This window comes from Bacillus rossius, chromosome 2, assembly GCF_032445375.1.
Source record: "Bacillus rossius redtenbacheri isolate Brsri chromosome 2, Brsri_v3, whole genome shotgun sequence".
Lineage (NCBI taxonomy): Eukaryota > Metazoa > Arthropoda > Insecta > Phasmatodea > Bacillidae > Bacillus > Bacillus rossius.
The window spans coordinates 81,753,995-81,778,708 of NC_086331.1; the positions used below are offsets into that span (position 1 = coordinate 81,753,995).

A 24,714-nucleotide genomic window follows, 5' to 3' on the forward strand; every position below is an offset into this window, starting at 1 on the left:
CTCTTCAACTCCACTGTTTGGAATGTATTCATGCAGGTCATCTGGGCAAAGCGAGATGTCGAGAAAGAGCGAAAATGTTATGTTGGTTTGGAGTACCCTCACAACTGGAAAACTTGATTAGGAACTGCCCAAGTTGTGTGCAGGAAAGACAAAATCCCAGACAACCATTTGTCCAAACATAAAGGCCATCACACCCATGGCTAGTCGTTACAGTAGATCTGTTTAAATGTGATGCATGGTACCTAATTGTCACGGACTATTACTCTAGATATTTTGAAATATATCCTTTGTTCCATTTGACAGATGACGCAGTCATAAATGGATTAAAGGAAATTTTTTCATGTTTTGGCATACTGGAACTAGTATGGTTTGATAAGGGTACACAATTTGTTTCGAGTAATTACGAAAGCTTTGCAAAGATCTACAAGTTCCAAATGATTACATCTTCTCCACATTAACCTCAGTCCAATGGCTGTGTTGAGGCAGCTGTGAAGAATGCTGAGAGTTTACTGAAGAATAATGAGGATACCTCTTTGGGCTTTTGTCGTATCGAACCACACCCTTGGATTGTGGTTTCATTGTGGTGAGTCATAGACTGCGATCTACACTTCCAGTTCTTCCAGAGGTGCTGGATGAAATGATACTACCTTGTTTGGCATACACTAGAGAAATACTTGCAAAATAGAAACAGGTGGCTCACTATGACCGGAGACACAGAGTCCGACATTTACTTGCTTTTGAGTGGGGAGACAAGGTTTGGATCACAACTCTTAGGAGTTATGGCATCACTGTGAAAATTGGTCCACAGCCACGTTCCTATGTTATAGAAACTGATGGGGGCAAATACCGAAGAAATCGATGGTTTCTGATTCTGACACATTTCTATAACACCAAGAAGGGAGATGAGGGAGATTATGTCAACAAGGTACCTCAAACATTCACCAGTGATGTCATAGGTGTTGCACCCAGAAAGGGAGTAAAGGTGTACCTAGCTTCACACAGGAAGGAGGAGGAAGTATTTGGAGGCAATAACATTCAGCAAGAAGAAGTGTTGAGGGAAAATCGAGTGACACAAGATACTGACTCAGAAGCTGATTTACTGAAAGATGGTTTCAGGGGCTTTTCTGACAATAACACCGCGGACTAGGACACAGCGAGGTGAAGCAGGGAGACAGGAAAGACAAACGCTATATAAGGAAACCCAATTTGTTGAAAGATTACATGTGAACAGATGTATGCGTACAAGTTGTAGTTAAGGCTTGGTGAACACTCTGTAACTGAAGGACAGTGTTTGCATGTCTTGTTCTGTTTTTGTCTTGTTCTGTTTATTCTAATACATTAGAATCCAATTATTATAAAAAAGGAGAGATGTTCTGTAAGATGCTTATGAAGTGCAGGGGTTGCAGGCCCGGCTGCAGGGGAGTTATCTCGAAATGGCGGCAAGCTAAGGTACGCAACACAGCACATACATTTATGCCATGGTCATCAAGATTTTTTTTTTCGTTTTGACATAGCATGCCAGGTTAACAAAATTCTTACAAAGAATTTAAAAATTACAGGTCTAATCTAAGAATTATTTTTTAACTCTGGGAAATGAGTTTGGGAAGATTATTGCTTGTTTAAAAAAAAGCAAATATATGAAGGCCTTGATATCACTGTTGCCTTCTCATTCTCTATCAACTGAAACTTCGCACCTAAATGCAGGATTCTGTACAATATTTAATTTTTAACATTAATACAGCCTCTGCTCATGATAATTTTAACTTATATTTTATTCTTAATTTATGGATAAAGTATTCCATTCATCAGAACCCACTAAATTTTGATGTTTTGTTTCTGAACATACATACAATTATTTTTTTTCCTGATATAACTAAAAAAAGGTGTATTTTTTTTTGGGAGATGTCTGGGTTAGGGAATACTTTAAGTGCTTCCAAGCCGAAGTCTATTTACCTATTTACAGGGCTATCGAGATAAATTAAGGGCCCAGGGCAAATAATGTTGTCGGTCCCCTTCCCTTTTACTTAATTCACAACTCTTAAAACCCCTCGCTATTTAAAAAAATCAAAATACTGCAAACCTTTGAGAGATTATAATGCTATTAAAATAGAACAACACTAAGTGATTTTTAACAGCATTTAAAGATAAGTTTTTGAATATTTCTCTCAATAAAACATAATTTTCATCCCATTATACCCTTTAAAAACAATGGAAAACATTTTATTTTTAAATAATAATAATTTATATAATAATGAGCAACTTAAAATATTACAAACTTATTATAGGATAACTTAAAAATTAATAATTTATCATTAATTTTTCTAGCTTTACGACACTTAAAGGAGTTTGAACATCAGTAAACAATGATGAGTTCAAATCTTCAGAACAATGAGGATTTTCGAAGGAATTATTTGCCTCCTTACTTTTTTCTTTTGCAATAGATAACATAAACCCAGTATTAAATAAATTTGGCTGAACTTTGTTAGCCTTTTCTACTTTTTGATGCTTTACTTAGCGCTGGGTAGTCCATTATTTTCTGAAAAAATTCAGCACGATGCATTTTACGTGATTGCTTTTTTTAAAAAAATAAATAGATAAAATAAAAAATGGCACGTATAGATGAGCTTGACAAATCTGCTCTCACATTTTAAACTCCGAACAAAATCAGACTCAATGTATATTTAATATTTCACGTAACAAATATTTTTTTATGTTACCCTATTTATTATCTGCATGTTCAGCAATACTCACACCTTTTTCTTGCGTGAGATTTTGGATCTTTGTGCATTCATGGCATTTAATTAAAATTCAGAACAAATTGGATACAACTGAATAAAAAATAAAATCATATATATAATACGATTACGCTTCGCCAACTGTTTGTGTGCATTGTGCCCACTGTAACTTGCTAAACCTTAATGATAAGTAATGCTCACCACTGTTTCTTGGGTGAGAAGTTGAATCTTTGTACTTACAGGTCATTTAATATTATTCAGAGAAAACTGTATACAACTGGATCAAAAAATGCATACACACATATATAACACGATTATGCTTCGCCAACTGTATGTGTGCATTTTGCCCACTGTAACATGCTACAACTGAGTAGAACATGATAGACAAATCAAGGAGATTAAATAAATCTGAGTTACTGGCTGCAACAGACGCTGTTCCATTCATTATTTTGAAATTACATCTCCTTCATACAACATCCACATGTCGTGGCCACCAGATTTCATTGCTTTATCAGATTTTGAACATCCCGTCATCAAGCGATAACCAAGCCTCCTCCTAGTCTAATATGAAACAAAATACCTTATAGATGTATATTTTTTTCTCTCCTTGTAGTCTATTATCATAACTTTCTTCCAGGCATTTTTGCTTGTACAAAGTTACCGCAGCCACGACTGTATTCATGATATGAGCAAATCGCATAGCTCCACACTTGTAATTTTCGTCCTGCTAAAAAGTATTGAAATTTAATCATACCCCTCTGGTGACCGGTGACCGGACTCAGAGGATTTTATCCGCCCTGTACTTCCCCCCACCATCCTTCAGAATGGCCCTGCCTAATCATGCTGGGTATCAGCCATGCAGAAAGGGCAGCATGCATAGAGTGCTTTGTTTGGGGATTGGCCATCCATGGCATCAAAATTTATGCCATGACTAACTCCCCTATCTTAGATTTAGACTATAATTAGTTAAGTTGGGCCAAGGTAAAACCGGCATAGATACAGGGAAAATCATGGCCTTGTTCATGCGGGGTAAACTATTGCAAGCAATAAGCAGGTAGGTTCAATACAGGACAAGAAGGATGGTCCAGGAGAAGAGTTGGTCAGGGGCAGTAAAGTTTCAACCATGCTGGGGTCAGGTACTTGAGCCTAACGGCCCGCATTAATATTTATGTGCGTCTGAGTTGGTGCCAGGGGCACATGCGCCCCTAGCAGCGGCCTACAGCATTCGTCAACCTACAAGCTGCCTGTCAGCACGTGTGATTAAGACTAGGAAAGAAACTAGCATTGAACGCATATAAGAAAAACAATTATACTAAGTTAGTTTTGTGGCAAAAAATCCCTCGGATTACCAATTCAAAAACATTTTGCTTCAATTTAATTTTACTTTGTTTCTCCTAAATATTTGTCATATATAAACTTTACCCTTCTAAGGCTCACTCCCATTTAAACTTTGCCAAGCTGCTGGCAGTCCTTTCCCAGGCTCCCTCAGCACAGGATAACTGTGTCCAGCAGACTCTGCTGGACAGGCTTTAGTTCCCACCGTCCAGAACACGCCCTGGCGTGTTATCTAGTACCTCCTGATCCATTCTGTCACGAACTCACACGTTGTTCTGTGCTTCGTCAAGCTTCTCAGGGTCGGCTTCCGACCTGAGACTCAGCTGCGGTAGGCAAGTTAGATCAGGCCTCTCGGCCCAAGTTACACCCCGGCCAGGCACGTAGCCTCGGGCCGGAGCCCCGCTTTCCCACTAATTGTGCATAACCCCCCCCCCCCCCATTTAACCACCATCCCTGTTCCGAGAAGTGCTCCTACCAAGGTCTTCCTTTTTGCAGCCATACCGCAAACGGTACCTCTCGGTGGTATCGTGAAATAAAGTTTAGATCTCAATTCCGTCTTTACCTGCCTGAGCGCGGCACATTCGCGCTCTCTGCGACCTATGTCTCGACCACGAGCCCGTCTACTTCCCCAGTCTCTCGTCTCGGAGTGCCAGTGTCGCCCCTTTGGTCCTAGCTTATGTGCAGTGCCTCCACCACGATCTCTCGTGGCGGCCCCGGCAACCAACTGCATTAAGTTCCATAACTCGCCACGAGAGTGCCCCCCTGTCCCAGCCTGTTACACCCCTCTACGAGTTGCCCTTTGACTGCCGTCCACCTGCAATACATACATGCCCCCCTCCCCCCGGTTGATGCCTAGGCCCCTAACTGATGGGGTACCAGCCAATCAGAGCCCTGGATCCCCCACTCTTCATTGCCCCCAGGCGCCTTTCGGCATTTTAATGTACTACGCTTCCCATGATGAAAGAAGTCATCCTTCTGTCTCGACCGAGCCCAGATCGTGTCCTGGAACTTCGTCCGCGAATTATTTCGCTAGTTAAATTTTGTTTCCAGTGATCTCTCCAGTTGGCTACTTAGTATGTAGTCGCTTGTGATCCGGGAGTGTTCCCGAAAAATTGTATTTTCATTATTGATTTTAAGCAGTATTCGGTAGTGCCGGAAGTGCATCGTAGTTTTGCTTGACACCCGCGGTCGTGTCGCATTTCCTGCATGTTTTAATCTGCGAGTTGCAACCCACGATGGTGAGTAATAATTTACGCTTAATTCTACAATAGTATGTCTGACGTTCCCCTTTTGTTTTTATATAGTTGAAAACTTCCAATATCCTAATTTTACACTGTGCTTCTGTGCAGTGGGTTTAAGTACCATCCTGGGCGTCTCCCGAGTACCAAATTCAACTACAGATGCAACCGTTTCCACCAGCGACCCTGCAACAGGCTTCTCTTTCTTCTCGGCCACCATTGTTCTCCTTCTTGACGACATGCGCCAGCCAACAGAACTATGAAATTAGTCTGTAATCACTGTTAAGGTCAATAACATTGTTTTGTTACAACAAAAATTGTAAATGACAGCAGTATCGAAATTTATCTGGCTTAGCATGATTAAATAATAATGAAATTTCAGAAATAATTTAATATAAGGGTACAAGTGGAGTTGGTATGGTTAAAATTCGATATTGTATCCTACTTTTTATAATGTATGTTAACTTCTGTTAGATCCCCGGCCGGGCTAGAATAAGTTGCAACATTTGGTAACTTAACGAGAGAGTAACTTCACTTATATTGAAATGACATATAAACAAGTATAAAGAAAGACTGCATTGTAATAATGTAAATTTTTGTGTAACAAAAAGAGAGAGAAATTATTTGATCTGATATATATAATCCCATGTCAACAATAAAATGAATATACTTATAAACTAACACCGTTGTCTTTAAGATTTGTTTGCCTTGTCGATCCTCAAACACTCAACCTGTTCTCCAGTGAGTGCTCTAAATTCGTCTTGTTTCCACTCATGTCACCTCTGGGAGATGCTATGGTATTAGGGCTCGCTCCCAACTTTTGCTCAGTGCTTCCAAGCTTTTGCATTTAAGTACAAATAGAAACATGTAAGACACGAGTGGGTTACATAATGGTAGCAAAGCGTGGTTACTGTAGGCTATGTACGGCCGTGATTACGGGTGTTATAAGCATATCTAGTATCAAAAGAAAATAATAATTTTTTTAAACTACTTTTCGTAATTTCATTTAATATGTTTTGTGTATGGCTATTGTAAACTGTTCGCTGGTGCTTTATATTTTGATTTCTATCTCAAATAGTTGCTAATAATAATAAAGATATTTTTTTTTTTAAATTAACTTCTTATTGTATATTTTGCTTTAATTTCCGTCTTACTCTGAAGTTAAGATCCATTAATTCTGGTCCGCTGAGAGTCCCTTATGGTATACCGGTACTTAAGTTTATTTTCCTAGTGTGCCGCCATCTTGTCAGTGGCGCCAACCATTTCCCTTCAGCTGGGCCGAAAGTTGTGTTAACCCCCCCCCTTCTCTGTTCATCTATGCCGGGTGCTCCACAGTCGTGTGTGACATATCAGTTGTAAACAACTCATCCCCCCTCCTCCAGCCGGCGACGGACGGCCTTCATGACGTCAAGCAACCTTGTAAGATAAAGCTATCCGTTCCTGCCTCAAGCCTCCAACATCTCCTCCCCCGGTATAACCACGAGGACACTGACTTGCCATCCTTGTGGGTGATTAAAATATGCACTAGTAGTGTATCTACTAACTTTTAAACTGCATCAGTTATTGTATCTTTCGAGTGCAAAATATTCCCCCACTCAATACTCGGTGTTGCTCAGGGTGCGACTGAATTTGGCCAATTCATGATAACATAATAATAAGTACAACACCATTTTTCATAAGCTTTAGTTTTAAGAGTGTTTGAAGTGTCTAGTGATTAAGTCTAGAATTATGAGGGAGTTTTAATACCTAACGATTTAAGGCTCTGATCTTATCACAGCAAACCTTATCATAATTACTCCAGAGTACCTACCCCGCGAGGATCTGATTTATGAGCTCCAGACTCGTGGTCAATCCGGTGTAGGAGATGTTATAACACTCCGAAAGCGGTTGAGAGCCGCTTGCCAAAGCAAAATCCCCGCTAGTCCTTCCAATTTGACTATTGATAATGTAAAGGAGTTTAATATTTGTTGTTCTAAGTTTCAAGACATTGCGTCTTATATAAATACCCTCGAGAGTGAAAATAGCGCGACCAACATTTTGCGTATGCTCACGAGACTCACACATGTGGCTGGAAGGTGCCAGAACCTCTCTCATTTATCAGCCAATACATTACATGTGGTATATCGCCAGGAGATCGACAAATGTTTGAATCAAGTGTCAGCCTTTTCCCAAAAAACTAAAGAGCAAGTAACTTCTCTAGGTCAAAGTGAAGCAGTGCATGTTGAAAGTGGCACCATTTCGGAGCCACAAACTCATGAAAACCTCGCGCAAAGCCTTCCCCAGACACTAAGCTTTCCACCCGAGTTAGAGTCATCTAAGCCAGCTCCTACTGAAACACAGGAGAGTGTAAGCTCAGTATCATTGACTCTACCCTCCCTCCCTTTCCCCTCTCAGACTACCGCACGACCATTAGGCAATGTTACCACTGTATCATCTCCAACTCCTTTAGTTTCCTTTACTGACAGCCTATTTCCGAATACACTATCATGCACTACTGTCATTAAACCCACAATTAGTGTGCACCCCCCGTACAGCTTCAATGTGGCCCCCATACCACATGCAGTGACCAGTGTGACATACACTCGCCCTATTCCTGAAGTCATTTCATATCCTCACTACCCATCTGGACCAATGTATTTTCCTTCCACACCTGGAACATTCTATAATCCATATGGTCAGTTTCCTTCAGCTTTCGCTTCACCTCGAATCACACCCGAGTTCCGTCCTTCAACCTCCTCATTTCTCCCACACATTTCACCCCTCCAACAAAATGTTCCCACCATCCTTTTTACCACCCAACTACCCTCCTCTCAGGATGAAATTCCGCTTCCACAAGTCAGCCCCTCCACTACCTACCTCCCACTACCCACCATTATCCACCCCTCCAGAAATCTGTCACCTGCAACACAAGCACAGAGCGTGGAGCCTACTGCAGTGGCACCACATACAACGAAAACAGCCCCTCAGGGCTGTGATTATCAATTCTATGGAAAGATTGCTCACCCAGTAGAGCATCTGTTAGTAGGCTTCCCAGAAACTAATGGATTGGACCCTGATAAATTGATCGAATTCTTAAGAAATCTGTTGAAACTACGCCAAAAAGGAAATATTCCCGACAGACAATTGTTGGAGATTGTTTTTCCCTACATCCAGCCCCCCCTCAGCGAGCGCACTTCACTAGCTATAGAGCCGAACTCTACATTCGATGAATATCACACAGATGTGTTAAACTATTTCATTCCCTCCCGCCTGCTAAATAACATTCGTCTGGAATGGTTTGGCAGACTCCAGAGAAAGAGTGAAGCTTTGCCACATTACATTTCAGACATTAAAGAGGCCGCCCTAGTGCTCAAGCTAGACGTGTCAGAGGCAGAGATTGTCAGTAATATTGTGGATGGAATAAATCCAGAGGAACGTTCTCGTTCTGTGTTTCAGGCCCGTCCTGTTAATTTTGCCGACCTAGATAAGTTATGCATTAATGTTACAAACATACAATTTGCTGACTACCAGAGGAATCAGGCATCATACTTGCACAGCCCCAGAGAACTTTCTAAAGATACAACAGCAGCTGATAAGCAAAAACAACACAGTCATAATAATTCGCAGGAGAAGTTTCACCCCCACAAAACCATATACCTTTCTGTAGGTATTGTAAAAAGTCGGGACACACAATTAATGAGTGCCGCACAAAGTACAGGAACAACTACTATTACAACAAGAACAACAACAATAATATGCCAAAAAACCCATAAGGCGGTGGCCAGAAAGGAACCTCTCTGAGCCACCAGTGTTCATGACTCAAAGATGTTGCTCATTTAAATTTAACCAAAAACAGGTAATCCAGACACCACAAAATCGTAAGGAAAGTTTTGGTAAGGAAAGAAATTCCCAAGGCAAAAGCCGTGCCCCAAGACATAAGGAGAAAAAAGAGTAAGTCTTCGTGCAAAACAAAAATACCCACAAAGAAACAAAAACACCAATTCCGAGCCAAAATAAAAATGAATTCACACAGGAAATAAATTCTGCAACTATAGCACAGTATTGCAAGACCTGTGTTTGCCCTAGAAAACCTGGTAAAAGAACATGTCACAACATCTTTGCAAATTGTCCTACTGTTGTGCCCTACGCAAGTACAATAATTGGTAAACACGAAATTCCAGGATTGACTGATACTGGATCAGTCTGCAGCCTTATTTCGGAGAATCGTTTTCGCGAATTACAGAAAAACAAATTAATTCAAAGAACCCATTCCACAAACATACAATGCTTTACCGCTTCTGAACAACCATTAAAAATTAGTATGATAGCTATTCTCAAGGTCAAGATAGATTTGTTTTCTTGGACTTTCCCTTTCCTAGTATCAAATGATATAGCTATTGATTTGATTTATGGGTCGGATTTTATTGCCAAGACTGGATTAGTGATTGATTTGCAAGCTGGCCATTTTAAATTTAAATTCAATAATGAAGTAGTTATTCCTTTTGGGCCACCTGAATTAACGAGTCAAAGTAGAGTCAATATAATTCACGCTGGCATTGAGGATGGAAACATATTACCTTTGGACCATCTCAATCCAGAACAGAAAAATTCTATTCAAAATTTATGCGAGAATTTTTCAGATGTTTTGACCAATAAATTAGGCCGCACTCATCTAATTCGGTATGAAATCAAACTTTTGGATAAAACCCCAGTAAAAAGGCACCCATACCAGTTGTTAGGCCCTAAAATGCAGATCATGCGAGAACACATACAAGACTTGCTCGACAAAGATGTAATGGAACCTTCGACCTCTAGCTTCGCCTCACCTGGATTTTTGGTTCCCAAAGGTCAAGGTCACAGGGTTGTAGTTGACTATCGCCAGATTAATCAGCAGATAAGTATCGAGATGACACCTCTACCGGACCTCAATTCTGCTTGCCATTGGTTTAGCAAAGCCAAATTCTTCAGTGTTTTCGACCTAAATTCTGCCTACCACCAAATTTTACTTACCCCAGACTCAAAACCCATCACCGCATTTTGTGTTCCATGGAATCTGTACCCATATAAAGTAGTCCCATTTGGACTAGCCACAGGTGCTCAGGTACTTACTCGCCTACTTGATCAGGTATTAGGCGACCTGAATTTTAAATTTGTTTTTAATTATTTAGACGATGTGGTAGTATATTCTGAGTCATTTGAAGAACACATCAGACACCTCTCAGAAGTTCTCGGCAGATTACGAGAAGCAGGACTAACAGTCAACACCAAAAAGGTCAAGTTTGCAGTTTCTGAAATTTCTTTCCTCGGGCATGTTATTTCAAGTAAAGGAGTCACGATTGATCCGGCCCGCACCAAAGCGATTGCTGAATTTCAACCTCCCAAAGACACAAAGGGCATTGCTCAATTCATTGGAATGGCTAATTTCTATGCTAAGTATATCCCTAATTTTGCCGAGCATGCCGCACCACTAAATGCTCTTCGAAAGAAAACTGTAAAATTTAATTGGGGTCTCAAACAGGAGAAGGCATTCAATTTTTTGAAAAACGCTATTGCCAGCCCTCCAGTGCTTCGCATGGCTGATTTTTCTAAATCGTTCATACTGCAAACAGATGCATCTAGCATAGCTCTAGGCGCCGTCTTATCACAGGAAATTGATGGTTGTAGGCAGCCTATAGCATTTTCCTCGCGCACCTTAACACATCAAGAGAGAAAAGCATCCTCAGCCTACGAACTAGAGTGCCTCGCAGTAGTTTTTGGCATATACAAATTTCGCCAATATCTTGAACACAAAGAGTTACTGTTGGAAACTGACAATCAGGCCCTCGCTTGGCTTCTAGGCCATCCGAAACAACTAGGCAAACTTGGCCGATGGATAGCAAAAATTTCTTCACTAAAATTCTCTATTCAGCACATAAGAGGATCGCAAAATATTGTGGCTGACACTCTTTCTCGGATGTTCGAGAATCCCTCCACCACCCCTGCTCCGCAGGATGAAAATCCAATTGTGTGTCAAGCCCTCCTCACAGACATTCCGTTAGCATTTTCAAACTTACAGGCCCATCAAATATCAGATCAACATTTGGCCGACATCATTGAACAAGTCAAATCAGGAAAAGGCCCGCGATATTACAAACTATCAAAAGGATTGTTACATCGGCGCACACAGCAGTCCCGATCATTCAAAATAGCTCTTCCTCAACATCTCAGGGACATGATCTTCCAATATTATCATACTTTGCCCATTGGAGCACACCTAGGAACCTATAAAACTATCCAAAGCATACGCTGCCATTTCACTTGGGACGGCATGCACAAAGACATCGCCGAAAGGGTAAAATTATGTAAATTATGCGCATTAAGCAAACCTGCCCAGAATACTCAGCTTGGTTTTTGTCTTCGGATGTGGCCGAACGGCCGATGCAAAAACTGTTTATTGATTTTGTGGGACCCTTCCCCCGTTCTAAAGCAGGAAATTCTATGCTCCTTGTTTGCATCGATGCCTTTTCTAAGTTTGTGTGGCTGATACCACTTAGAAAAGCCACTGCAGAAACCACAGTTAAGACATTGAGATATCATGTGTTTAAAATATCTGGTTTACCCTCTATTATAGTATCAGATAATGCCACGACATTTACTTCAAAAATCTTCAAAAATATGTGCTTTTCCCATGGCATTCAGCATGTAACAACATATCCCCCTACTATCCCCAGCCTTCGCATGCGGAGAGATTCAACAGGAACCTCCGGTCTGCTCTCATTGCATACAATGCGAACTCGCAGGATAGTTGGGATCATAACTTAGTATGGTTGCAGATGGCATTCAACTATGCACACCATGAAGGACATAATACTACACCTTTTGAGCTTATGTTTACATATAGCCCCAACACACCTCTTTCAAATCTATGGTCTTTAAAAGAGCTACTACTGGATGATCCCAAAAACATAAGGGAAGTCTGGTAAAGAACTCGTCGAAACCTCATCTTAGCCCATGAGGCAAGCAGGAGAAAGTACAACAATAAACGCTCACCTAACCCCTACAGGGTAGGTGACTTAGTCATGTGCAGAGCACATCCACAAAGCAAAGCGGTTGACAAGAAAGCAGCTAAACTTTCTTTCCGTTGGATTGGCCCTCTACAAATCCAACGTTTCTTGACACCAGTAACTGTCGCATTGGGGGACCCCAGTTCTGGTGAATATAGAACACGTGTTAATATTTCACATTTAAAAAAGGTGCATCCTCACATGAAATAGGTGCACCCTTGTGAAGATTCCTATTGAAGGAACAGCTCTAAACCACAGCATGCCACACTCAACGTCAAGGTTGAGAACATAACCAAAAATCCTAGGTCCTAGTATTTTAGTTCCCCCAAAAAAACATGCTATTAGATGTAAGAGTGCTAGCACTAACATGTTCATCGTTAGAATATTTTAATTGAAAAAGATGTTTAGTTATAAGTGGATCCACTTAGTTAATAAGTCACTTAATTGATAAGATACATAGGTTAAATCATTTATTTGGTAAGGCATTTAGGTTATAACCTATTTAGGAATAAGTCATTAATAAACAGGTTATCTATATATTTATTTTAGCCAGTCGATAACCCTGACCTCCGGTACTCAGCGGGGGAGTATATATGTGTCAAAAAATCCCTTGGATTACCATTACAAAAACATTTTGCTTCAATTTAATTTTACTTTGTTTCTCCTAAATATTTGTCATATTTAAACTTTTCCCTTCTAAGACTCACTCCCATTTAAACTTTGCCAAGTTGCTGGCATTCCTTTCCCAGGCTCCCTCAGCACAGGATAACTGTGTCCAGCCGACTATGCTGGACAAGCTTTAGTTCCCACCGTCCAGAACACGCCCTGGCGTGTTATCTAGTACCTCCTGATCCATTCTGTCACGAACTCACATTTTGTTCTGTGCTTCGGCAAACTTCTCAGGGTCGGCTTCCGACCTGAGACTCAGCTGCGGTAGGCGAGTTAGGTCAGGCCTCTCGGCCCAAGTTACACCCCGGCCAGGCACGTAGCCTCGGGCCGGAGCCCCGCTTTCCCACTAATTGTGCATAAACCCCCCCCCCCCCCCCATTTAACCACCATCCCTGTTCCGAGAAGTGCTCCTACCAAGGTCTTCCTTTTCGCAGCCATACCGCAAACGGTACCTCTCGGTGGTATCGTGAAATAAAGTTTAGATCTCAATTCCGTCTTTACCTGCCTGAGCGCGGCACATTCGCGCTCTCTGCGACCTATGTCTCGACCACGAGCCCGTCTACTTCCCCAGTCTCTCGTCTCGGAGCGCCAGTGTCGCCCCTTTGGTCCTAGCTTATGTGCAGTGCCTCCACCGCGATCTCTCGTGGCGGCCTCGGCAACCAACTGCACTTAGTTCCGTAACTCGCCACGAGAGTGCCCCCCTGTCCCAGCCTGTTACACCCCTCTACGAGTTGCCCCTTGACTGCCGTCCACCTGCAAAACATACATGCCCCCCTCCCCCCAGTTGATGCCTAGGCCCCTAACTGACGGGGTACCAGCTAATCAGAGCCCTGGATCCCCCACTCTTCATTGCCCCCAGGCGCCTTTCGGCATTTTAATGTACTGCGCTTCCCATGATGAAATAAGTCTCGACCGAGCCCAGATCGTGTCCTGGAACTTCGTCCGCGAATTATTTCGCTAGTTAAATTTTGTTTCCAGTGATCTCTCCAGTTGGCTACTTAGTATGTAGTCGCTTGTGATCCGGGATTGTTCCCGAAAAATTGTATTTTCATTATTGATTTTAAGCAGTATTCGGTAGTGCCGGAAGTGCATCGTAGTTTTGCTTGACACCCGCGGTCGTGTCACATTTCCTGCATGGATTAATCTGCGAGTTGGAACCCACGATGGTGAGTAATAATTTACGCTTAATTCTACAATAGTATGTCTGACGTTCCCCTTTTGTTTTTATATAGTTGAAAACTTCCAATATCCTAATTTTACACTGTGCTTCTGTGCAGTGGGTTTAAGTACCACCCCGGGCGTCTCCCGAGTACCAAATTCAACTACAGATGCAACCGTTTCCACCAGCGACCCTGCAGCAGGCTTCTCTTTCTTCTCGGCCACCATTGTTCTCCTTCTTGACGACATGCGCCAGCCAACAGAACTATGAAATTAGTCTGTAATCACTGTTAAGGTCAATAACATTGTTTTGTTACAACAAAAATTGTAAATGACAGCAGTATCGAAATTTATCTGGCTTAGCATGATTAAATAATAATGTAATTTCAGAAATAATTTAATATAAGGGTACAAGTGGAGTTGGTATGGTTAAAATTCGATATTGTATCCTACTTTTTATAATGTATGTTAACTTCCGTTGGATCCCCGGCCGGGCTAAGATAAGTTGCATCATTTGGTAACTTAACGAGAGAGTAACTTCACTTATATTGAAATGACATATAAACAAGTATAAAGTAAGACTGCATTGTAATAATGTAAATTTCTGTGTAACAAAAAGAGAGAGAAATTATTTTATCTGATATATATATAATCCCATGTCAACAATAAAATGAATATGCTTATAAACTAACACCGTAGTCTTTAAGATTTGTTTGCCTTGTCGATCCTCAAACACTCAACCTGTTCTCCAGTGAGTGCTCTAAATTTGTCTTGTTTCCACTCGTGTCACCTCTGGGAGATGCTATGGATTTAGGGCTCGCTCCCAACTTTTGCTCAGTGCTTCCAAGATTTTGCATTTAAGTACATATAGAAACATGTAAGACACAAGTGGGTTACAGTTTCGTTAATTAATTGCAAGAGGGGACGTCGGATCTCACTCCAGAAGGGATATAGTGGCAGGTCGCCTGTCACCAGTAAATGGTTCCCGGCACTTAGCGAAATTATCCAATCTGTTATAACAAAATCCTAGCCCCAGCATCTACGTTTCATGAGCTACGAATAATTAATTTACGAGGTGCTGTTCAAAAGTTAGGAGAGTGATTTTCAAAAATGATTATTTATTGAAAAAAATTACAGTTCAGTGTTATCTCCTTCAAAGTATGAACCTTGAGTTTTTATACATGGGTTTCAGCAATTTTTTCACTCTAAATGGCATTGGGAAAAAACATTTTCTATGTCTGCGGAGAGCGCTCATCACAGCTTATTGAATATTTTCGATTGTTCACCGTGGTGCCTTGAGGTTACGAACTCTTTGAGAACCACTCCTTTTGCATCAAAAACTAAATCAATATAGTTTTAACACGTAATTTGCGCATGCGCGCTTCATCACGACAATGCACCCTGCCACTCTTTGTTTGGAGATGCTTGGCCAACATGTCTGACTTTGTACATGAATTGTTTGAAAGTTATATTAAGTGTCTACATATTACAACTATTGGCTACTGACTGAATGTGCCTGACCACCAAATAGACATGCTTGTCCAACCAATCTGATGTGCCTGGCCACATACTGGGGTGTCTAGCCAACAACTACTGGATGTGCCCGGCCACTGAATAGACATGCCTGGCTACAAAAAGATCGTGTTTGCCTGACCACAGACTGGAAGTACCTAACACCCAACTGGATGTGTCGAGCTAAAAAAACAGAATGTGCCTGACCAATAAATACATGTCTGACCACTGAATAGACATTCCTGGCCACCAACTGGACATGCCTTTCCACCTAGTGGACGTGCCTGACCGTCGAATACGTGCCTGGCCACCAACTGTATGCGCCTTGTGGCCTACTGGACGTGCGTTCCTGGCCAATGAATAGACGTGCCTGGCCACTTGCGAGGCGTACCTTGCCACCAACTTAACATGGTAGCCTGACCAACCGACTAGACGTACGTGTCTGGTCAACCTATCTGACGTTCCTAGACAACCGACTGGATGTGGCTGACCATCGACTGCTTTTTCCTGGCCACTGATTGTACATTGCTTATTAAACGACTTCCATGTAGAACTGCCCTGAAAACACGTCAAGGACTTGCTTCGCCTTCTAGGAATACTGTAGAAATCGAGAAATTCTAGTAATTTCCTGGTTCGTACTTGTCTATTTTATGTAATATTTTTTTATTTGTAATATTTTTTTTTTTTGCTTTTTCCCTTGAGCGTGTCAATTCAATGTTAAATCAAAATAAATAAATATTATTTTTTAAACTGAAATTATATTTTTTTGCATCGAGCAAGGATCGAACCGAGGTCGGATATTTATCGCATCAGTAAATTAATTAATTGCTGGATTTTTTGATGATTTTTGGAATCTCCCCTGAATTTCTAGGTTAATAATTACGAATTTCCTATATGTATGTGGCTAAGATGACATCGGTAGCTTACTGACGACTTGTGGATGAGGAATTCAAGTAGGGTTTTTTTTTTTTTTTTATGATTTTCACCATGTTTTATTAAATTAGTTTTTCTAAAATAATTATTTTGTATTTACCAAATACAAAACCAAGGATAGTAATCGTTCGAGTCAATTGGAGGCTGGATATGAGGTGTTAATGCCTATCTTAGTATTTATTGCAATATTTTATTAGGTATTTTTTTTCCCTAAAATAAACTTTTTTTTTGCATCGAAAACGGATCGAACCAAGAACAGGAATCAATCGAATCAATCGGAGGCTGATAGATGAAAATATACCTCTTTTACGATTTTTCCACCATATTTTATTAAATAAATATATTTTTACCCTTAATTACAATTTTGCATCTAGCAAGGAATTTACCAAGGTTGAAAATCAATCGAATCAATAATAATATTAATAAGCGAATTTTTGTTGAATTTAGGAATTTTTTCTGAATATCCAGCTTGATAATATTACTGATTTTCAAAAATTGTGGATCCAAGATGGTGGTTGTGGAGTCGTCTAAAATGGCCGCCGACCTCCTAGTCATAGACATTCAGCGACCGAAACGATCGAACATGTTCGATTCCTCACGATTGGTAAGCCACAACTGAGTAAGCGACCAAGCCACATTCCCGTAAGAATTACATTGCACCATAAGTCTCTATTTCCTTCTACACATCCCTTTTTCACCACTTAAAATTAGAATTTCGTAAAATATTATATTTGTGGTTGGTAGTTTTCGTATATTATTGTTACTCAAAATCATTTTGCAATCATAATTAATTTTGGAGATATAAATATTAATCTTAAAAACATACTTACCCTTGCACACCTTAGGGGATGAATTACGCAGAATATAAACATTTTGGTTGGTATTATTATTGGTACAAAAATTCATTTATTACGCTGAATTAAATTCTGAGATATAATTATTTATCTGTATAGCACACGTACCCCCTTTTCACCCCTTAAGGTTTGAATCTTGCAAAATATAATAATTTTGTTTAGAAGTTTTCTTATGTTAGTTATTGTTATCCAGTATTTTTTTCTTATGCTTCAGTAGTGTTAGAGATAGGTATAATTTTTTATCTTAGAATCATAGTAACCTCCTTTTCATCTCCTTATGGGTGGATTTCTGTAATTATATATAGTCTAGTTTTTAAGTTAACCATAAAACTTTCTATTAAAAAAATCATCAAAATCCATGTCGAGTAGTTTTCAAGTGATGCTCGAACAAACAGAAAATCAGACAAACAGACAACCAGAAAAATTTTTTTATAACTATAATAATATAAATATCCATAATCATAGTTTTTTCATCATATCAGATTTTTTGCCTCGAACAGTTTTAATATTATTATAGATGTAAATGGACTACATTACATACATACATATAAACAGACCTGCATACAAACAAAAAGATGATTTCCTAAGCATGAATTCCTTAGGAAAATATGCTAAAAACAAAGAGCATTTTTTGAGACAGTTTTTTCAGAAGCAATTACCATTGTACATGTGCGGGCGTGCTTGGAACCCGAAAACATATAAGGTGATTCTGAGCAAATGACATATTGATCATTAAAGACGATAGACAATGTACCATGAAAAAATTATGTGTTCTCACCTGCTAGTAATATACGGCCAATCAACTCATTCCGACCAATATTATCGAAGTCCATGACCATCACGTCAAGAGAGCATTCTCTAATCTTCTCCCACGGAACATTGAAGCTGAAGGTCTCATTGAACACTGGATTAAGGGTACACTTGAAAATCGGCGTTTTTCGTTTTTCAATTCTTTTATCACCAAACTGAAGCCATACTTTTACATATGGATCTGAAAAGAAAAGAAAAATTATTGTAATATCCTAAGCAATAAATATAACTGACTGTCATATAGGACATTGAAATTCCTTTAACACAGCTGTGACTTTAACTGAAGTGTCTTCGCTGTACCTACAAATAGTCTGCATAGCTTAAGAGTGTTTACACACAATTTACAAGCCCCACTTAAAGGTGAATAAATACTAATAGCAATTAAGAGCCATTGTTACACTAGCCAATACAAGATTCACTATATTATTTCATTTTTAATAAATACTCTTTGGATCAGTGAAAAAAGGCAAGAAGAGATATGTTTTCGTGGAAGTTTTTTAATTAGTTTTAAATTTTTAACATTGAAAAAAAAAGGCGCACGGTACTGTAACTAGTATAGGCACTATAGCCTAGCAAATGAGCCTCCGAAGAGGGCCGGGCTCAACCTGACCTGACGTGTCCTGACCTGACCTGACCTGACACCTGACCCAGCCTGGTCCAGCAACGCCATTATTTTCCACACAGATTTATCGAGTGTTACCTCCAAATTATTATTTTAATGAAATCATTTGACGACAAGGACAATTCCTGCGGTGGTTGTAGAAATTTTTTTTAATTTAAACAATATCCAGGTGCTTTGTGTTCACTCTTAGATGCTTTCTTTATTATTTACAATAAATGTTTTGTTGTTCAACTCCAACTTCAAAGGCATATATCACCGCATAGGCGTGCCTACAGGGGGGGCTAGGTGGGCCATGGCCCCCCCTAATGTAATCACTCAGATCGGCATTTTCTCTAATGCGTTCGTTAATATTCGTATATTCCTGGCACTGTGACATTCAAACTGTTTTTCATTGTTGCAGCGTGCTAATTATCAATATTTTTAAACATTTTATCGTTCTGGAAATACAGCCGCCTTAGTTTATTTAAAACACGAGGTCCGTTAAAATGGCCAAGCAAAAAAAGAGGTTTGTTAAAGTTCTGTTGCCTGAATTGCTGTGTTTGCATTCACTAAAAATAAGTTCATTTCAAGGTATATCTGGACCAAGCTATTGGAAAATTCGAGAGGGAAAAATGTGTAAGTACCCTTTAAACATTATCTATGGGGAAAAAAAACATATTTTCAAGATTGTTAAAATTATACGGATATAAATATTAACTAGTAAACATATCTCGTTGATACTGCACAAAAATATAAACACGGCAATGAGTGATTGTATTTAGGCTAGGTATTTAACATTCTTAATTCAGCTTCTGATTTAAAAATTTAGCAGGGCCCCCCCTAATGGAAATGTCTGGGCACGCCTATGGTCTTGGGAAGCATTTTACACAATAAGTCAAAGTATCTTTTCTAATGAACGTGCAAACAAAGTTTGTTGGTCGAATTCTGACTCACTCTGTGCCAGTCCGGGAAGTTGGGGAAGTAATCAGCCATAGTTTATTGTAAGTAAACGTCCCAGTATTTGTCTTCAATGATTTCGCGAAAACGCAAGGAACTGAAATCCAAATGGACGGACCTAAATTTGAACCTGGCTCGTCCTGAATGTGATTTCGATGTTTAAGTGTAGTGCCACCTCAAACGGTTCTTGAAACATACAGGCATTATGCTTTAAATAGTGTTTCACACTTTAAAAACATATAAAATGTGCAATTACTTTATTTCGTGTTAACGACTTCGCCTTATGGCAGAGTGCGTACGGTGCATGTCCCGTTCCAGGTCATTATTTGGTGTTTACGTTTAACATGGCTAAAACTTGTAGGATTTTTGAGTGGCCGAACATAAAAAAAAATGAAAAATATAAATATTGCGTATTTTTTGCATGATTACCTGTAAAAGTTGAAATTTTTAACATTTTTGTGCAGTATGGATAAGGAAAACGAAACAGAAAAAAATAACTGAATATATTTTTTATTTTAAAGGCAATGTTGGTGGCTACTGCGTGATACGGTTTAAAAAATTTTCAGGAAAAAAATATTTTATTTTGCCTTTAAAAACCATAAATATTCTGATGAGTTAAAGAACCAGGTAATTTTTTTTTCTGAAATAAATTAAACCATATCACATAGCAGCCAGTAAAATTGACTTTAAACCTAAAAAGTTCCAGTTTTATATTCCAGTTCATTCTCCTGCACAAAAACAATAAAAATACAACTTTGTAAACTAATTATGCGAAAAGTATGCAATATATATTTTTTATTTTGTGAGAGTTATATATATATATATATATATATATATATATACATATATATATAAAGAAGGCTTACCAGATTTCCCATTGATATCTTTTGCTTTCAGATTCCGTGCCTTGAGCAGCGTTAGCGTTAGAACACTGTTGCTGGGGTGGTAGCATAACGAGGTCAGAAGTTCACCGCATTTGTCTTTGGCGGGAGGTTTCAGTGCTTTCCAGAAAGAAGGCTTCTCAGATAGGTCCACCTGTTGAAAAAAAGCCAATAAATTGTGTGAAATAAGTATTTTCCTTCAATGGTAATGTACTGTACTATTCAATACGCTTGTTATTAGTACAAGTAAACATATTAATTCATTTGTCAAACTTCATCAGATTGGAGATTAAGGTTTTGGTTACTAAGGATGTGTAAATTGAATGTACAGTATTAATACAACATGTGATAAAGTTATCAACTTTACATGCTTGCTTACAATGGTTTTAGTAAAACTATTGGCTTGCTTAATTGGAAGCACTCTTGTCAGGCTGGCAATGGATCAAAATAAATTTAATTTTAATAAACGAGATCCGCCAAGGAAATACATATACGCAAAAAATAATTTTAAGCATAGCAGTATAATCATGGTAATACGATCCTAATGTACATATATCTTAAGGAGAAAATGGCTTTATGGCTCGATGGCTTGTCATTCGTGAATCTTCGGTTTTGATCGGGAATATCCGCCGCACAATGTCTAGGATCGGGAGTTCTATAATAGTAATAATAATAATAATAATAATAAAAAGTAATATTTATAGTTATTATTTTAGTTTTATCTTAAGCACTGCACGTCCATCCCTGAGTTGGGTGTTTGCATATTTCGTAACGAAATGCCTAGTTTGTAAGTCATTTATCTGTTTCCGTCTTAGTTTCTTAGTTTTTTAGGTGTTGACTGGCGGCGGAGTGAGTGGTCAGTGCAACCACTCACCACCAGGGGCGCTTGCGTCCCTGGTCACTAAATCCAGTACTGGACAAATAGCAAAGCGGACCACGAGTCCAAGTGCCCAACCCCCGCATGGTAGACTCTTTTCTACTCTGTCCAACACTTCATCCAGACCATCCTCTGTCTCCTGTAAATTCCTACACGTAATGCATGCCAATTTGCATACCGCATGAATGTGCCAAGGGTTTTCCCTGTGTCTATGCAGGTTTTATCTGGACCCAACCTATCTCTAGTTATAGTCTAGATTTAAGAGCGAGGGGAGTTAGTCATGGCGCCAATCGCTGCCATGGCTGGCCAATCCCCTCCTAGCACATGATGCATGCGACCCTCTCCCTGCATGGCTAATCCCAGCATGACTAGGCGTATAGGCTTCGGCCTGAGACGCACCTAGGTCCCTCCCTAACCCGGACCCCTCCAAAATACACTTAGTTTTAGTTAGGTTAGGAAAAAAAAATCGAGGCTCGCTTTCGGCTTCGGTCACAATCCTTTCCGTTATTTAACTGTGTATTCGTTAAATAGAATGCACTAAAGTGGACTTTCAGTGTGGCTTACTGCCCCCAGCAGCCATATTTAATATATATATTCCCGGTATTAGCTACTAGTGTCGTAGAACATGGCTTTATGTTAGACCTCATGTGGATATTATTAAATTAAAAATAAAGTTAACAATTTTCTTCGAGGAAGTTGCATCCTGAGATCCTCAGTTTGATGTGACGCCATTAACAACAATGCTAGTAGTATATAAATGTTCCCGCTGGGACTGGCTTCTGGCTGAGGTGCCAGGAGCCTACCGCCATCTTGTACTGTGACGTTACGGCGGCCATCTTGGATGAACTTGACCTTCAAAATTACTTAAAAATGACTCCAAATGACTCGAAATTCCTAGAAATTTCCGTATTTCGAGGGAAAATATTCACATTTTGAGGGAAAATTTCCCGTTTTATTCCTCAAAAATTAAAAAATTGGGAATTCAAAAAACCTAAAAAGACTCTTGCCTTAGAAAGAACCCAAAATTCTAAAAATGGCTTAAGAGTCCTAAAAGCAAGCCATCATAAGCCGCTAATATCAGAACCTGGTCCTTGAACTTGACTATAAAAATCAAATTCTTTAATTTTCAACCAAAAAAATTCGAAAAAAAAAATTTCAAAATGTTTTTAAAAAATTGCTTACCTCAAATGTTTAGATACTTCAGTTTTCAGTCCTTGGTTAGATTTCCGGCGTGAGTAAACATGTATTTATTAAATATAAACTAAAAATATTCTTAATAAAAATTTAAAAAAAATAATTTCTTACGTCACACCCATCATCTTTAATTTTGACCTTACAGCTACAATTTTTGTTACGGCCGCTATCTTGAAAATCCGTAATTTTTATGCTAGAAATTCGAATACATTTAAAAATTCATAAAAAAATTTATTAATCAAATTTCAATAAAATATTATTTAAAAACATGTTGCACATTTCGTTACGATCGCCATGTTGGATTCTAGGAAACGTTACACGATTCGTTAAGCCCGCTATCTAAGATGTGTATGATGTCATCGTTGCAGTTTAGTTAAAGTCGCCATTTTGAATTATGATGTAACCATTTAAATTTCGTTAAGGCAGACATCTTGAAAATCCATAATTAGTATCAGATTTTAATGGGAAAAAATTTAAACTTTATAAAAAATTAAGAAATCAAATTTCAATAAATAATTATTTTAAAAACGCACTTACACCATGGAGTCCTCGGTTCGAACCCGGCGAGGGCAAAAAAATTACGACGGATATTTCCTCCACTGAATCCGCCAGCAGACTGACCACCCACTACTAATTTCTGTGAAATATTTCGTCAGCCAGTATGACGTCATGGCAGCCATAATGTTTTTGTCAGTTGGAGGCCGACATCTTGGATCCGACAAATTGTTTTCATCTGCTAAATTGCACTGCCGACATGCTAGTTTCATTTTTACCCACTAGAGTGCAGCAATAATTTATTATTACTGTGGCGCCCACCATATTGTGATTTGGACGCCATCTTGGAAATTAGTAATTATTTAGCTAGAAATTCAGAAAAAGTTATAAAAATAATCAATTATAACGCTCATTAATTTACTGATTGATTCTATCGATACCTGTCCTTGGTTCGATAACTGGGCGATGAAAAACCATAATTTCAGGAAAAAGCTCATTAAAAAAATTATGGTGATAAATCCTAAAAAAATGATTCAATTACTCTACTACCAACCTCCAGTAAGTCCAGATGACCGCCATCTTGGATTTTTTTATTGAATTAGAATTCGGAAAAAAATTCTAAAATTCATAAAAAATATCTGCAATAAATATACTGATTGACGCGATAATTTCCTTCCGTCTTTGGTTTGAAGCTCGGCCAGTGATAAGGCTAACTAAAGCTTAAAAAACATTTAAATTCTGTTCGTTACATTTTATGGAGTTTATTAATCATTCACTCTACGAAAATCAACTCTACACAAGATACCTGTTGGACGAATTAAATATTTTATCGCGCTGCCTAACATAGAAGTCTTTTCTTTTCGATGCATGAAATACATTACAACCAGTTCATGTACAATGCTATACGTATAGGCCAAGTGTCTACAGACCACGAGACCAGGTCATGTAAAATGTTAGACGTATAAGCCAGACATTTACGAACCACAAGACCTTCTTCGTCGATAGCTAATATAACATATTTTAATAAGTCAAGAAAGTTTTCGAACTTTCAGACCTAAAATATCGATAAAATTAATTACAAGCAATAAGACAAACGGAGCATGTTTTATGCTTACTACAGGACCAAGAATCTCCAATACATGTGTTATCAAGACCAAGAGATTCGAACCTGTAAATATTCAGTAACAACTGTATACTCATAGGTACACAAGGGAGAAACATTAAAAAAAGCCTTACTTCTCACAATAAGAACTAGGAAGGTGGATCGTATTTGTAGTGATAAATAAAAAAGATAAGTTTACTTAAAGCTTACCCTTTTTATTGTTAATTAAGATTTTCATTATTTTCTTTTGATAATCTTAGAAATTACAAAATTACAACTGTCAGAATTAATTTTTTTTGGGGGGGGGGGGGGAAGGAGGTTCCGGGCCGTTAGAAATTATC

General features: G+C 39.0%; 1 protein-coding gene across 3 annotated transcripts in view; it reads right to left on the bottom strand.

The window, feature by feature from the left end:
- Positions 1-24,714, bottom strand: part of LOC134529410 (synaptotagmin-7) — an 807,269-nt gene that overhangs the window by 13,521 nt on the left and 769,034 nt on the right. For all 3 annotated transcript variants that reach the window (XM_063363450.1, XM_063363451.1, XM_063363449.1), the window contains exons 7-8: positions 20,691-20,859; positions 18,235-18,447 (exon numbers count right to left, since the gene is read on the bottom strand). In XM_063363450.1, the coding sequence (XP_063219520.1) occupies positions 18,235-18,447; positions 20,691-20,859 (382 nt within the window). The remainder of the gene's footprint in view (positions 1-18,234; positions 18,448-20,690; positions 20,860-24,714) is intronic.